General features: G+C 42.7%; 1 protein-coding gene across 2 annotated transcripts in view; it reads right to left on the bottom strand.

The window, feature by feature from the left end:
* The window catches only part of LOC309559025 (ankyrin repeat and fibronectin type-III domain-containing protein 1-like), a 722,127-nt gene that overhangs the window by 539,809 nt on the left and 165,794 nt on the right, over positions 1–16,524 (bottom strand). For both annotated transcript variants that reach the window (XM_082262137.1, XM_082262136.1), the window contains one exon: positions 4,280–4,494. In XM_082262137.1, the coding sequence (XP_082118263.1) occupies positions 4,280–4,494 (215 nt within the window). The remainder of the gene's footprint in view (positions 1–4,279; positions 4,495–16,524) is intronic.

The following is a 16,524-nucleotide window of genomic DNA, read 5'->3' as shown; positions in this document are numbered from 1 at the left end:
ACTCAGTTACCATAGGGGCGAATTTTTTCACCACTCTGGGGAACCTAATGAACAAGTGTTGTCAGGTTAGCAACATCCACTCAGGGGCCGGCTACAGAAAGTTGAGACTCTTCTCGGGGACTGCTGGGGAAAAAAAAGAGTATGAAACCTGGATGGAATAGGCCACACAGGCTCTGAAAGAGTGGGATATCCCTGAAGCACAGATGAATCAACGTATTACCGAGAGCTTGAGAGGAGTTTTTGCCTATCTGGTATCTCAAGTTCAGTCAAAAGCACTGTACAGCCTATGGTTACCCTAACATGCTACAGGAAGAATTTGGGCGAACAGAGAAGGCTTCAGAACCGATCTATCAATTTGAGCATGCCCTTCAACACCAGGGTGAATGCCTGTCTGAGTACATCAGACAACTAAACAAGATGCCCGTCTGGATACAGCAAAAGACTTCATAAATATTAGCCTGTTACTAAAGTATCCTGAGAACATTAGAACAGTGAGAGAGCAGGAAGCTACAGTATGTTTGAGGCCAACAATGCTGGGGTGGGGCCAGCATCAGCATCACTTGCCAAAGTTGGGTCAGATGGTATGATGGAGGTCAATTCGAGCATAGCCACCCTGAAGTCAAAGGTGTCACAAATAATGGAAATGATAACTATACTGGCAACCAAAATTACTGCGTTGTCTGGCCGAAATGTTCCAGGGCGCAGTCAGTCCTCAACCTCCACAGCTGTTCTTCTGAGAAGCTAGCAGATTCAGTGACTTGCTACAGTTGTGAAGGTGAAGCCACTACAAACGTGAATGCCCAAGTCCCCTCAAGGGAGAAGAGTGCTTACCAAGGCTACATAGAAATTTCCGAGAGTTGGCCAGTCCCGACTTCCTCAGCCAGCTTTCAATCATGTTGCGAAGCAAGAAAGAGGAATTGGCCCCAGCTTTTAAGAGATGCCCCTTCTGACACCCCAAAGAGACAACTGGAGATGCTTGTTCCTGTATCGAGTCACACTGTTCAAGAGAGTTTACGTCAGTCTCCAAGACATCATTAGAAGCGTTGTTTTGGGCACCAGGAATGAAGGAAGCAAGTCAAGTTGACTAGACTTTCTACATCCATCGACACTACCAGAAACCCTGACAAGTTGATAGACCTTTGCCTCTGTGGTACCAGTGTTAGTGAAAGGTATTTACACAAAAGCTCAGCTGCTCAAGTGACTTTGCTAACTTAAGACTTCTACAACAAGCACTTGAATTACATACCTCTGCAAAATTTGGAAGACTTAGAAGTTCAGGGCTTGGAGCAGAGAAGTACCCCTGGGATGGTTAACTGCAGATCAAATGGTCACTTAATCCACCAACCTGTGAACTTTTACATACTGGCCGTTGTGTGTTCTCAGCCGCCATGGTCGCGTTGAGGCAACTGTTGGCCCCTGCTCCTCCCAGAGGTGGTTAGTTGGCAGAGCAAAGACAGGAAAAGCCATCCATTCCAACAGCCAAAAGGGTGCAAAGAGCAAAAAGGGCGATCTGTCCACTCCAGGGACTGAACTGAACTCATGTTACCAACAAATAAGAATATAACATATATATTTTTTAACTTAATCTTTTTAGAATGGCGGATTGAATAAGCTGGTGCTTTTTGGGTATGGACCCGTGTAGTGACTCAGTGCTTCTGTCCTACGTCTCTGTCCCTATCTCGGCTCCTTATCCAGTACTGATTCACCCATCTCTCTCTTCCCTTTTTGGATTGAGTAGGAATGATCTGAATCTTCAGTACAAACCCCCGTACACACCTCCTAGCATGTGATCCTGGAGAATGCCAAAACGATCAAGTTTTTAAAGACGACTCTTTGCAGATCGAATGACACAAAAAAAGACATGGTATGTGTATGACGAGATATGTTGAATAATATACAATGAAAAACAAATGATATATAACTAGAAGTTGTACCATGATATAAAATTAACAATTTTGTTCCTGTTTTTGTAGAACAGTGTAAAATAGTTATAAACAGTCAATTGGAACCAAGGTTTTAAAAATACCCCTGAAGAAGAGTATCATTGAAACGCGTAGGGTCTTCAAAACCACATTACAGGTTCCTCCATGTCTAAATGATCATTGGATCTACCAATATAAAGAGTCGCCCAATTTTTAACGTTTTCTTTCAAAATTGTGCAATTGTGTAATATTTTTGGCCCTCTTGCCAATTACTGTATATATATATTTTATTGTGTTTATTATCAATAAACCATTTCCTTTGGTTATACCTACCTGTGTCGTTACCCGTCATAGTCCCAATCTGGGGGATATTGTCCATATATATGCTTTATACAGGGACTGAACTAGGACACACTGGGTGAGAAGTCTATTGGTGGGCCTTACTAGACATGTGCAGTTTGTTTCGTCCCGAATTGAAATTCGGACAAATTTTTTGTTATTCGGATGTATCTGAATTACAATAATAACAAATTTAAATGAATCTGAAATGACAAAACAAAATTTCGGCTGAAATTCAAATTCAAATAGTTTTTGGAATCAAATTCAAATTTCCGAATAGAATAAAATGGAATAATAAATAAAGGAATACAATAGAAAAGAATATAATATAATAGAAAATAAAATAATAGAATATAATAGAGTAAAAAAAAAAAAAAAAAACTATACAAAATAAAAGAACAGAATATAATAGAATAGAAAATAAAGGAATAGAATAGAATAAAAAAAGAAAATTGGAATTTCAAATAGAATACATTTGAATATAACAGAAAAGAATAGAATAGAAAAAAAAATAGACTAGAAAGCAATAGAATAGAATAGAAAAAATAAATAAATGAAAATAAAAAGAATATAGCCTTCTTCCGAAATTCGAATTTTGAACAGAATAAATTCAAATTTGAATAGAATAGAAAAGAAAATAATAAAAAAGAAAATAAAAGAATAGAGTAGAAAAACAATAGAATAGAATGGAATAGAAAGAATATAACCATCTTCCAAAATTCGAATTTTGAATAGAAAAAATGTGGTTTTGAATGCAATTCAATTCGAATTTGAATAGAATTTGATTTGAATAAACAAAACAATTTCTAAAAACAAATTAAACTGATTTTACTAAACAAAATTATGTAAATAACGCATCAAAACAAAATACACATGTCTAGGCCTTTACCAAGGTCAGTGGTTTATGGTCAAGGACACCCCTCTCCCGCTGACAAATGGTAGGAGGTTCTTTTGCCAAGTTCCTGTTTAAATGCTAATTCTTTACTGTTAATGACTACTAACCTTATTATGTCTCTCATTGTGAGTTCCAAGTTATGTACCAGGTTATAAACATTTTTTTTGTTAGTGGACTTTAGCTTGGGGGACCAAAGGTTCTCTGGTGGGGGGGGGGGGAATTCCGACAGCAGAACAGAAGGAGCGCTGGGACTCTCTTGTGTGTTTGTGTGTGCAGCTGCAGGCTTCTCTCTCCCCCCCCCCCCCAGACAGCTGCAGAGCGAGCTGTGTGAAATCCCACCGCTCTCTTCTTCCCCCACTTGCCCCCCCCCCGCCCTCCTGTCAGTAGTGAGTCCTGTGAGGGGAAAGAGGACTTGAGAGTGCAGCCGCTCTATAGACTAATGTTAATGTTACATATTTGTGAACAGCCTTCAATCTATAAAGAGGTGTACCAGTGGGGACCACACAGTGGTTAAAGAGTCATGGCAGAACAGAGAACCCATCATATCCAGCGGCTCCTGCAGGTGTAAGCGCTACATAATCTTTAGCTTGTCTGGACCTAAAGTAAAACTACAAGTATCTTATTTTAGTTTTGGCTGGAGAGGAGAAAGATTAAAACACCAGTCAGGTTTTTATTGCTGTCTGTGTTCCTATTAGGGTGATTCACCCTATTTGTCCAGGTGACTATCATCAAAGTGAAAGAAAATCCCAAATGTTGGGTTGTCACCAGAACGGGAGAAGGGAGGAAATCTTCCAATGGAGACACTAGTTGTGGGATTCTCTTTAGAAGGCTTTCCTGTCACTTCCTGCTTTGGCTATGGGAAAGGAAGTAAAGGGAAAATCTCCCCAGTGGAACTCAGATGGAAAAAAAAAAATCTGAAAGGGGTAAAAACCCTCCCCTACTCGAAATGAAAAAAAAGCTTTAATGCCTATATGGTCCAATTATTATAACCAAGGACCAAACAAGTTACATCATATGCCGCTGTGGTCAACCCTAAGACAATAGATGACCAATGTTTACAATTTCCATGCTTCTTGTGTATCTGATCTTCACTGGAACCAGAAAGCAGAAAGTATGTACTTACAAATTGCCTCCTCAGTTTGCTCTTCACTCTTTGTCCCTGGGGGTCGGGTGGCTGCAATGGGTAATGACAAGAACTAAGGTGGTTTTCCACAGAAATACTCTTCCGTATGTGGAAGGCTTGCTGGTGATTGGGACGGGTTTCTTCTGGGGAAGAGAAGATCCGTGTAGGGAAGGTGCTGGTGCTTATCTGTCTTTCTCCAGAGCGCCATGAGTCCACTGTGAAGAAAACACATGCAGTGTGAGAAACGCCTCACCATAAAGGCACTAGAAGAAATCATTCATTTCAAACTCCAGCATATATTTTATTATACAGTGCAGTAATCCTTAACCAATACCGGACCTCTCACTAAAATTACCAGGCTGTCTTTGGCTGACCTAGAGAAAAGTCAAAGTGGTGTCAGAATTTGTTATCTTTAAAGTGTATGTAATTCCTAACAATTAATGTCTCTTATTTGCTCCCTTTAGGTCTGCTAAAATACTATTAAAACTAATTTGTTATATCTGATGGCATCACCCAGTTGCTGCAGATTTGTTGACTGCAACATAATGGGAATCTCCCGTTCCACCACATACCAAAGGTGCTCTATTGGATGAGATGTGGTGAGTGTGGAGGCCATTGGAGTGCAGTGACCTCATTGTCATGTTCAGGAAACCAGTGGTGAGCTGATTTGAGCTTTGTGACATGGTGCATTATCCTGCTGGAAGGAGCCATCAGAAGATGGGTACACTGTAGTCATAAAGGGATGGACATAGTCAGCAATAATACTCAGGTAGGCTGTGGCATTTAAACAATGCTCAATTGGTACTAAGGGGCCAAAGTGTGCCAAGAAATAACCCCCACACCATTACACCACCACCAGCCTGAACTATTGATACAAGGCAGGATGGATCCATGCTTTCATGTTGTTTACGCCAAATTCTGACCCTACCATCTGAATGTCGCTGCTGAATACGAGACTCATCAGACCAGGCAAAGTCTTTCCAATCTTTTATTATCCACATTTGGTGAGTCTGTGCAAATTGTAGCCTCAGTTTCCTGTTCTTAGCTGTCAGGAGTGGCACCCGGTGTGGTCTTCTGCTGCTGTAGCCAATCTGCTTCAAGATTCAATGTGTTGTGTGTTTAGAGATGGTATTCTGCATGCCTTGGTTGTAATGAGTGGTTATATGAGTTACTGTTGCCTTTCTATCATCTCAAAGCAGTCTATCCATTCTCCTCTGACCTCTGACATCAACAAGGCATTTTCCTCCACACAACTGCAACTTACTGGATATTTTCTCTTTTTCGGACCATTCTTTGTAAGCCCTAGAGATGGTTGTATATGGAAATCCCAGTGGATCAACAGTTTTTTAAATACTCAGCCCAGCCCGTCTGGCACCAACAACTATGCCACCTTCAAAGTCACTTTCTTGCCCATTCATGCTCAGTTTGAACTTCAGTAAGTCGTCTTCATCACCTCTAGATGCCTAAATGCATTAAATTGCTGCCATGTGATTGGCTGATTAGCAATTTGTGTTACCAAGCAACTGATCAGGTGTACCTAATAAAGTGGCCGGTGAGTGTAAATACTTAAAATCCATCTCTGGATCAACTGCGGGTATAGGATTGTGTATATGGGATTGTATGGTTGGGTTTTCTTTACTGTTTTTTATTTTTTATTGGTTGAGCCATATCGACTTGTATCTTTTTTCAACCGGACTAACTATGAAATAAAAAAATAAAATAAACACACAGAGTATGAATGTCACTGGGTCAGAATGACAACTAAGCAACTAGCATTCTAGAAGTAAGCTATCAGTCGCTTTATAGGTACAGATTTCCCTTTAACCGGTTACCGACCGCCCGCCGCAGTTATACTGCGGCAGGCAGCCGTTCCTGCGCAAACCGACGTGGGTATACGTCAGTCGCGCGCCTGCAGCTAGGGGCGAGCGTGCGCCGCTAGCGGCAAGCTCCTGCCCACCGCTCGTCAGTGGGGACTCCGATGCATGGGGCAGGTTCATTCCCCGCTGAGAGAGAAGAACGGTCAGCTGTTGTAAACACAGCTGACCATTCTTCTCCCTGGAATGATCACATAGCGCCTGTGATCCTTCTATATAGGAACACAGGTCTCTGTGATCATTTCACAAGCCACGCCCCCCCCCACAGTTAGAAACACACCCCTAGGTACACATTTAACCCCTTGATCACCCGCAGTGTTAACCCCTTCCCTGCCAGTGTCATTATTAAAGTAATGGTGCATATTTTTAGCACTGATTACTGTAGTAATGTCACTGGTCCCCCCCAAAAGTGGCAAAAATGTCAGTCAGAGGTCCGATCTGTCCGCCGAAATGTCGCAGTACTGCAAAAAAAATCGCAGATCGCCGCCATTACGCGTTAAAGAAAAAAACACCAAAAATGACAGAAATCTTTCCCTTAGTTAGTAAACGCAATAACTTTTGCGCAAACCAATCAAAAATTTTTTTTTACCAAACATATGTAGCATAAAACAAATTGGCCTAAAATGTTAAAAAATTTTGATTTTTACATTTTTTTTTGGGGGAATTTCGTATAAAAAAATTTGAAAAATATTGTTATTTTTGCAAAATTGACGCTCTTTTTTTTGTTTATAGCGCAAAAAGGAAAAATCGCACAGGTGATCAAATACCACCAAAAGAAAGCTCTGTTTGTGGGAAAAAAGGACGTCAAATTTGTTTAGGTACAGCGTCGCAGGACCGCGCAATTGTCCGTTAAAATCACGCAGTGCCGAATCGCAAAAAACCCCCTGGTCGGAATGGGGGTAAAATCTTCCGGGGCTTAAGTGGTTAAAGTAACGCAGTGCCGAATCGCAAAATATGACCTGGTCATTAAGGTGGCAAATCCTTCCAGTCCAGAAGTGGTTAAAGTATGCGTATTATCATATTTAATGCGTTAGGTTAGAAATTACTGGAAACCCTGGGAGATTCAGTATTTGTACATTCCTTTAACCAAATTCATGAGCGCGCTGGAAGCCCCAAAACCTACAGCACTATTATGCTGTATGGCTTTCGCACCTGTTTATTAGGCAGGGGGGGCTGCCTATCTTAGAAGAGGGCCAAAATTGACCACCTCTGAATCCCATAGTACAGGGTTAATTTACACATTAAGGGCTCTTTCACACGGTCCGCTCCGTAGGCGGATCCGTGTTGCTCAGCAGGGATCGATCCACGATCCCCGCTGAGCCGGGCGGATGACAGCTCCGTCTCCGCTTGCAGAGCGGAGAGGGAGGTGTCTCAGCACCCGCTGCCCTCTATGGGGGATCGGATGAGAGCGGACCGCTTGTCCGCTGTCATCAGATCCGCTCCACTCCGATTACTAAACGGATGGAAAAATAGGGTTTCCATCCGTCCAGATTTCACGCACAGGATCGGATGCGGATGGCAGCGGGTGTCAGTGGAGGTGTCTCCGCTGACACCCGCTGCCCCATAGAGCTGCATGGAGGATCCGATCAGATCCGCCTAAAAAACTGACAGGCGGATCTGATCGGACCGCCCGTGTGAAAGAGCCCTAAAAAGCACACTGGTTAAATACAAATAAAAACTGTAGTAATGGCATGATAAAAGCTGAAAAAATACCAACACAGTAATATGCAAGAGTGATATAAAAAAATCTTTGATGGTTTCTAATAAAGTAGAAGAGTTTTGCATTTGTAAAACAATATGAAATAACCAAGCATCAGAAGTGCAAACTGAGGACGGGGTTAGCAGTGTATGTTTCCTGGAGTGTGTACCAAAGCATTATTTGACAAAACATTTGCGTGTTTCAACTGAGAACAGAAGCAGTTTTGGCAGACTTCGGCACGCGTCTTCCCCCAGTCACAGATGCAATGTCAATGAGTGCGGGATCGCAGCCAGTCTGGGCCTCCTATTTCTAAAACAAGGGTCAGCTTTGAGTGATTCTGCTCCAGCAGGGCAGCAGTGTCACAGATCGCTGTCCCCAGAGGGGCTATCTAGATGTCTGTTCTTACTCATTTATTTTGTAATATCACTGCCTAGATTTTTTCTGTACCTCATTTACTATCTCTTTTTTTAAAAGGATAATCCTCAAATGCTCAACCAGTGCAAAGATCCATGTAGCCTTGACATATCACTCAAAAATCAAAACCACACATTTTTTTTTTTTTTTATTCCACCCTGCATATTGTAAAAATAATTCATTCCATTCACAGGAGATGTGACCCGAACCCCTTCCCACATAGCTACAAGGTGTTCAGTTTCTTGCAAGACAGTTCTTATGAGCTACAATTTTTCGTACTCACAGTAAAATCCTTTTCTTGGAGTCCATTGAGGTACACAAGAAATATTTACCTACATGTTATACTGTAGCCAACTGGAGGATTAGGCACTAGCAAACCAAAAAGCTGTAGGCCAGCCCTGAGTAAGACCCCCCCTAGCACCCGCATGTCTTTGTTTTTTGCAAGTGTCTTAAGAGGATGACCATCTTTTCTTCAGCTCCGCTGTTGTAAAGACTAACCTATTATTTTGCACTCTTGTTTTCTACAATTTGTATTCAGTCAGAAATTTTTCTTTACACAGTTGACGAATGTTTCCTTCTGATTTAAACCCTGTACACACGCACAGATTGTTGGCCAACTGATCGGCCAACTTTTGTCCAGTGTTGTTTGTTGGTTGAAATGTGCTCCAGACTTGCACTGGACTTTTGTTGGCCAACAAAAACCAACTTCAGAAGTGATGTCATGTTCTGGTTGACTTTCAGTGTGTTTTTTCTTCTCTGAGCATGCCCAGTCTTGCTCATCTGATTTTTGTCTGCCGAAATCTGTACTGACTGAGGAACAATCGGCCGTTCTTTGTTGGCCAACAAAAATTTTATAGCATGCACCCCAGATTTTTTTCTGCCGAAAATTTGCAGTTGGTTGTCGGAAGCATCATACTAACAAGCCTACAATCGGCAGATCGGACGTTGGCCAACAATTTACGACCAACAATCTGTGCGTGTGTACGGGGCTTTAGACACATCTTCTGCCGGAGTTGTCCTTTTACAGGAGAAACTTTATATTCTCTGGTCTCAGGTTCAAAACCTTTATGCCCCGTACACACGCACAGATTATCTGAAGACTTTTGTCTTCAGATTTACCTTTTCTATGTAGTGCAAGGGCCTGCCGGATTGCATACAAATCGAAAGTGTTTAGGTTTGACCTCATATTATATGGTTTTGGTAAGTCTACAGACAGAAGTCTTCAGATAATCTGCACGTGTGTACGGGGCATTAGTCTAGAACTCATATCACATCTTTCGTATTTCTTCCACATTCAGTGAAAGACCTTGCAGACTTAGTAGATGTCCTAGCTTTAAGCACAATAAGAATCACAAAGATGAGATGCCTGCAGAGAGAGAAACGTACAGATACCCGCAGTGAGAGAATCGCAAAGATTCCTGCAGAGATGCTCATGAGATTCCATTAAAGCCAGCGACCAAGAAGCAGGATGGCAATTGTCGCTTCCAAGAGATAGGAGGAAAGGGTTTCTTGATCAATAGCTGAACTCCGCAGTCACAAGGCCAGAAATAGCCTTGTATCTGGCATGAACCAAGTCAACTAAGGACTAATTTGTTCCATAACAACTCAACAGTGCATTGCAGATGCCTGGAGTGAAAATGGGCAAAGGCTCAAAGGAGCCTACTCTACCATCAACCCTGGGACTCTAATGGAAAAGCAAAGAGTTGGACATCTTCTGAATTGAAGTGTTCCAACCTAAACCCAGAGAGTCTGAAGTCTGGCCTAAGACATGTCTGGTACCATAAATACAATAAATCCATACAGCAGTATAGAACCCTGTTATAGAAGGATGCTATGATGAAATAGAGGATGGCGCATGAGTCTCAGTCCATGATGTGGTTTGACAAGGTAAAGTCAGGTGTAGAGAGGAACCCAGCAGCAAGAACTCATTGAGGACCTTTATGGCAGATGTACCCTGGTATGGTAGCTATCTTGTTAGGGTGAGACATGATTGAATCCATGGTGGAAATGGACCACTTCGGAATAAAATTCTCATACAAATTCAGCCAGAGCTTAGGGGGAGCTAGGAACTTATTAGGGTGTTCCCAATGTCCATTGAGAAACAGTTGGAAAAGCAGACGCAAAGGGAAAGTATAGGTTGTCTTAAAAGCCCTTAATGACCGAAGGCTGGAAACAGCACTGATAGAAGCAACAGGCTCATTCCCCAGCTTCATAATGTCACGCACCGCATCAAAAAGTTGAAACTGTCTCCTTTAACTTGGAAGTAATAGCGGTAGACAGCGACTCCTCAGAAGTAAGTTCATCAGTGAAGGATTTGAGTGATTTAAGATCAGAGTCTTCATGGCCAATGGCTTAGAAGCTACTATGGTTGTGGAGAAATCAGATATGGAATCTGCTGAAGAGGGTGCAGAAAAGGTATGTGGCCTTCACGATCAGCAAACAACTGGGTAATATGTACTGCATGACCGTAATATAAACCTAAGTAAAGAGGACAGAGGACCCAGCCACAACCAACAGAGCCAGGGAGAGCTCCAAGGAGGAAAAAAAATTCTAACAGCAGAGGACAACGTGATTTCAGGCTGTAGATGTTGGCACTCTCAGCAGGCATGCTGCAAGTAGCATCCAAACTGTTAGTAAAAAGTAAGCTGGGATACCCAGGTGCCCCCCCCCCCCCAACCCTTCCCCATGTGTAGACTTGGACATGAGCCGCCACAGTGCGGATAGGCATGATATAGGCTCAGGATAAGAGACAAGGCCTAAACTACTTAAGAAACCCAGACTGGTTTAAGAAACCCAGACAGCTGGTAGCAGGTGTGGGTCCGCGACCAGATGGATTGGATTGCAGAAGTGACCAGTGTCATTGTAGGCAAACAGCAGGAATGGATCAAAGTTCCACATGGCTCTTTGCAACAGCATCAGGTAGATGCTTCATTGATGCCGTGTGGTAGAAAAGAGTGCATGGAGAGCATGCGTGTGTGACACTGCACCCAACAGATGACGTCAGCACTCTTTCCCACAATGTTAACCCCTTCTGCCACAAGGCATTGGAACCTGGAGAAAAATGGCACCCAGTAACAAATAAAAATGGGAAAGGGTGAGCAATAAGGGAATGTTAGCAGCTCTAAACTTAGAAAGCACTCCAAAGGTAACTTAAACTGAACTGAGTCTGGGTAAACTGTGCATGTGCACAAGAGTTACATTGTTCTTGCAACCTGGTGTACCACCCTCCTAGGTAGGTGCTAGAGAGCGAGTATAGTTTTGGATCTTTTCTGCTTACCAGAGAGATTGCCAGGTAAATCTATATCGTTCTCTGCCTACCAGACAGCAGGATCTGCTCGTGAGGTCTGCTCATGGTGCTCAGATGCAGCTCAGTTTGTCTGAAGTGTTTCACACTGATCCAATAGGGAGGCATATTGGACAGTGGGTGGAAACCTGACAAATGAGTGCACAGACGTTTAGTACAACCCTGGTGATTGACAGAGGAATGTGCCTCCGTGCATGCTGGGATACTGTATAAATGTCAAGAGCACATGTGCTTGGGGTCTTTCAGCTAGAGAGCAGAGTCCCGGAGGGAGGGGGTGGCTGCCCCTTCTCTGTAGAAATTGCCATGTGGCCTCAGGTGGTCGACCTGAGGGCCTAAGAGTTAGAGAGGAACTGACCCCAGAGGCCCTGCAGAGCTAAGAGGAAGGGAGACACTGGAAGGATCAGAGTCCTCATACAGTGAGTACAGATCTGTGTCAAGGGGCCTGACCTGTGAGGGCTTTCCTTCAGCTAGAAGAGTCAGTGGATGGGTGTCAGTAAAGGGGATGCTAGAGAGTGTCCTGAAGATAATGTAATACATCAAGTCTGTTGCTGGAGAGAGTGCAAGAAGACTTAACCGTTTCCATACAAGTGGCAGTATGATTAAAGCAGTGTGTGGACTGCTTCCACAAGCAACCTGGTGAGGCCAAGTTAGAGCTTTCCTTATCAACTGTATATAGTTCAAGTTGGAGTATCCCACTATTCCCATCTCCCATCCAAGTTCCACAACAAATACCAAAAAAACAAAACCCTGGATTGCTTATTGAGTAAGGAGCCACTGGGAGTAAGGATTGGTGAGTGAACTGTCCCCTAGTGACTATCTGCCGGTAATCACAGGAGGCCATTATACAGCTACCCCTGGGGGGACAGTGCTACACTGGTTATAGGATGCCAGGAGTATACACAGTACTGCTTCTGTGCCGTGCAGTGTAAAGAGAAAAAACAAAATTGCCATGGCCCTATTTACATAGGCAGAGCCCTGTCCTGTGTAAATTCATGATGATCGCGGGGTGCCAGCAGTAATCTATTGGCTGGCACCCAGTGATCGACATCTGATGTGTTTAATCACAGCAAGGCTGGGTCACAGGCGGCGCGCGCGTACGCCACTCACCTGGGGAATAAATCTATTCCTTCCTCTAGTGAAAGCACCACACAAAGTACACATAAACACAGGCTAAGCACACAGTTAACCTTTTGATCACCCCTGATGTTAACCCCTTCCCAGTCAGTGTCATTAGTACAGTGACAGTTCATATTTTTTGCACTGATCACTGTATTAGTGTCACTGGTCCCCAAGAATGTGTCAGTTAGTGTTCAGATGTCCACCGCAATATCGTAGTCCCGCTATAAGTCGTTTATCATCGGCATTACTAGTAAAAAATAAAGAAATAAATAAATAAAAATTCCAGTATATATTCCAAAGTGTGTAACCGCTATAACTTTTGTGCAAACCAATTATGGGGATTTTTTTTTTACAAAAATATGGTGCAGAATACATATTGGCCTAAATTTATCAATTTTATTTGGGTGCAGCGTCTCATGACGGTTCTATTGTTAGTTAACCACTTTCGGACCCCGCCGCAGTTTTACGTCGCTATTTTGATGTTAAATACTGGAGTTATGGAAGCAGATAGCTGCCATAACCCTGGTATTTTTTTACAGGGCAGGCGGTCCTCTTTCACATAAAAGTGGCCCCAGTAGCGTATTCGCCGTGGGATCACTTTTATGGGTGGAAGGAGAGGTGCCTACCCCCCCCCCCCTTCCCATTCATATTTCCCACTTACCGGAGCTGTCCTTAGCGGGGAAAATGATCCGATCCTTTACCCTCCTAGGCAGGAAGTCGAGGGCAAGCTGGCCCCCACTCAACTCTTTGGCCTTGGAGGACCAGAGCGACATCATACGTCGCTTCCTCCCAACGGCCTTAAAGGGCCCATTTTTTTTCATGATGGTTGCCGATTACACTTTTTAACTGTGACTATATATTTTTTAGAGCGCCCTAGCACCTTTACATTACATATTCCTTTTTCTCCTCAAGATTAGGGAGTTCTAGTTGCTGCTCCCATTTTCAGTTAGCGCATCCCTTCCCTTTACACATTAAATAGGACCTGTCCTGCTTATTTCTATTACAAGGGATGTTTACAAAAAAAGAAAAAAAAAAGAAAGCGCCCTGTCCCTCCGAACTCGCGCGCAGAAGCGAACGCATACACAAGTCATGCCCACATATGTAAAAGGTGTTCAAACCACACATGTGAGGTATCGTCACAATCGTTAGAGGGAGAGCAATAATTTTAGCCCAACATCTCCTCTGTAACTCTAAACTGGTAACCTGTAGAATTTTTTAAAGCATCGCCTATGGAGATTTTTAAGTACCAATGTTTGTTGCCATTCCACGAGCACAATTTTGAAGCATGACATGTTGGGTATCTATTTACTCGGCATAACATTATCTTTCACAGTATAGGAAACAAAATGGGCTAACTTAACTGTTTTCTTATTTTTTAAATTCAAAAAAGTGTATTTTTTTCCAAAAACTTTGCTTTTGTAAGACACAAATACGGTGTGACATAAAATATTGCAACGATCTCCATTTTATTCTCTAGGGTCTTTGTTTAAAAAAAATGTATAATGTTTGGGGGTTACAAGTAATTTTCTAGCAAAAAATTACTGATTTTAACTTGTAAACAACAAGTGTCAGAAATAAGCCTGGTCCTTAAGTGGTTAAAGTAACGCAAAAATTGGCCTGGTCATGAAGGGGGGTAAATCTTCATCAAGTGGTTTTAAATAGACTATCCTGCTTAAGGCAGGGTGGCTACATATACAGTATGTTATGCTTCTTGCTCAGTGATATATGAATGGAGTAGGGGCACCTGCAGTCCCTTACTGAAAGATCAGGAATATGTACGGTATATTCAGGGCAGCCATCAGGTGGGGGGACAATCCATACACATGTAGGCCCCAGGGGGTCCAGACCTAAAGCTGTGTAAGGGGCCCCAATATTTCTGATGGCTGCCCTGAGTTTATTTAGAACATAAGTGTATACAAAAAACTATGACTGGTGTAGCACTGCCCCCTTGAGGGCTGCTGGATTTTTCATCTTGGGATCCCCCTGGGATACTGATAGCAACTGCAGCATGCACAATTTAACTCTTTACTCTCTGGCTCAGTCAACGAACAGTCTAGGGGATGTAGTTCCACACGACAGGTGTTAGTGAAAAGCTGCCACTGGTAGAGGGGACACACACTGATCCTTACCCCAAATGTTGAACTACTCAAAAGTAGTAAATAAAGCGTTTATGTAATGAACTTCAAGCTGTCGTACTCCTGGAGTCTTTTGGTAACTGTGTCCAATCAAACTATAACACACTCCTTCCAGGACAATACTGTATTCTTTTTGCCAAAAATTTGAAGAGTGAGGCGCGAGCTGAGGAGAGAATTAAGAACCTTGGTTTCACATTTTCAACAAAAAAGAATAGAGTATTGTCCTGGAAGGAGTGTGTTATAGTTTGATTGGACACAGTTACCAAAAGACTCCAGGAGTACGACAGCTTGAAGTTCATTACATAAACGCTTTATTGACTACTTTTGAGTAGTTCAACATTTGGGGTAAGGATCAGTGTGTGTCCCCTCTACCAGTGGGGGCTTTTCACTAGCACCTGTCGTGTGGAACCACAGTCACTGGATCCCTATCTATCAACTTTTCATCTCCTAATGTTATGGACTTTATTTACTCACGTTTAAAGCGCTAAATGTATTTATTATTGTTGATATTGTTTTTACCAGGAAACTGTGCTGGCTGCTCCTATTTGGTTATTGATATCACCTTTTTATTACAAGCACATGTATTTTTTTGTTTATCATCTGGCTAATTTTTGTGCTGCAAGTGTATGTAGTTTTGGATAGAGATATAAGGTTTGGAATCCCTGACAAGTATTTTTTTTACTACTGTTGGGCACTGATGAGGCTGCATTTGATTGACACTGGTGAGAATGCGTTTGATGGGCACTGGTGAAGCTGCATTTGATGGGCACTGATGAGACTGCATTTGATTGGCACTGGGGAAGCTGCATTTGATGACCACTGGTGAGGCTGCATTGATACATTGATCTCTTGTATCATGTCTACAGTCTCTGACCATCTCCTTTATCATGTATGCAGTCTCTGACCATCTCCTTTATCATGTCTGCAGTCTCTGACCATCTCTTGTATAATGTCTACAGTTTCTGACCATCTCCTGTATTATGTCTTCAGTCTCTGACCATCTCTTCTATCATGTCTACAGTCTCTGACCATCTCCTGTATCATGTCTGCAGTCTCTGACCATCTCCTGTATCATGTCTGCAGTCTCTGACCATCTCCTGTATCATGTCTGCAGTCTCTGACCATCTCTTGTATAATGTCTACAGTTTCTGACCATCTCCTGTATCATGTCTGCAGTCTCTGACCATCTCTTCTATCATGTCTACAGTCTCTGACCATCTCCTGTATCATGTCTGCAGTCTCTGACCATCTCCTGTATCATGTCTGCAGTCTCTGACCATCTCCTGTATCATGTCTGCAGTCTCTGACCATCTCCGGTATCATATCTGCAGTCTCTGACCATCTCCTGTATCATATCTGCAGTCTCTGACCATTTCCTGTATCATGTCTGCAGTCTCTGACCATTTCCTGTATCATGTCTGCAGTCTCTGACCATCTCCTGTATCATGTCTGTTTGTCTGTTTGAAATGTAATATTCTAATCTGGAATGATAAACGGGTCACTGTTTTAAACAAGGTTAGGACCGTATAATACGTTAAAAACAGTTCTGTAAGCAACACATTTTTTTCTGGCAGTGCCCCTCCTGAGACTAGACTCTGGATCCGCCCCTGCTGATAGGCAGACAGAGCCAAAACTATACTCTCTAGCACCTACCTAGGAGGGTGCTACACTGGTATACATCGCAGTAAGACTTTGATAGG

Source organism: Pelophylax lessonae (genome assembly GCF_965119305.1).
Source record: "Pelophylax lessonae genome assembly, chromosome: 6".
Taxonomy (NCBI): Eukaryota; Metazoa; Chordata; class Amphibia; order Anura; family Ranidae; genus Pelophylax; species Pelophylax lessonae.
Note: the sequence above shows the minus strand (reverse complement) of the source record. Positions and strands in the feature narration are given on the sequence as shown.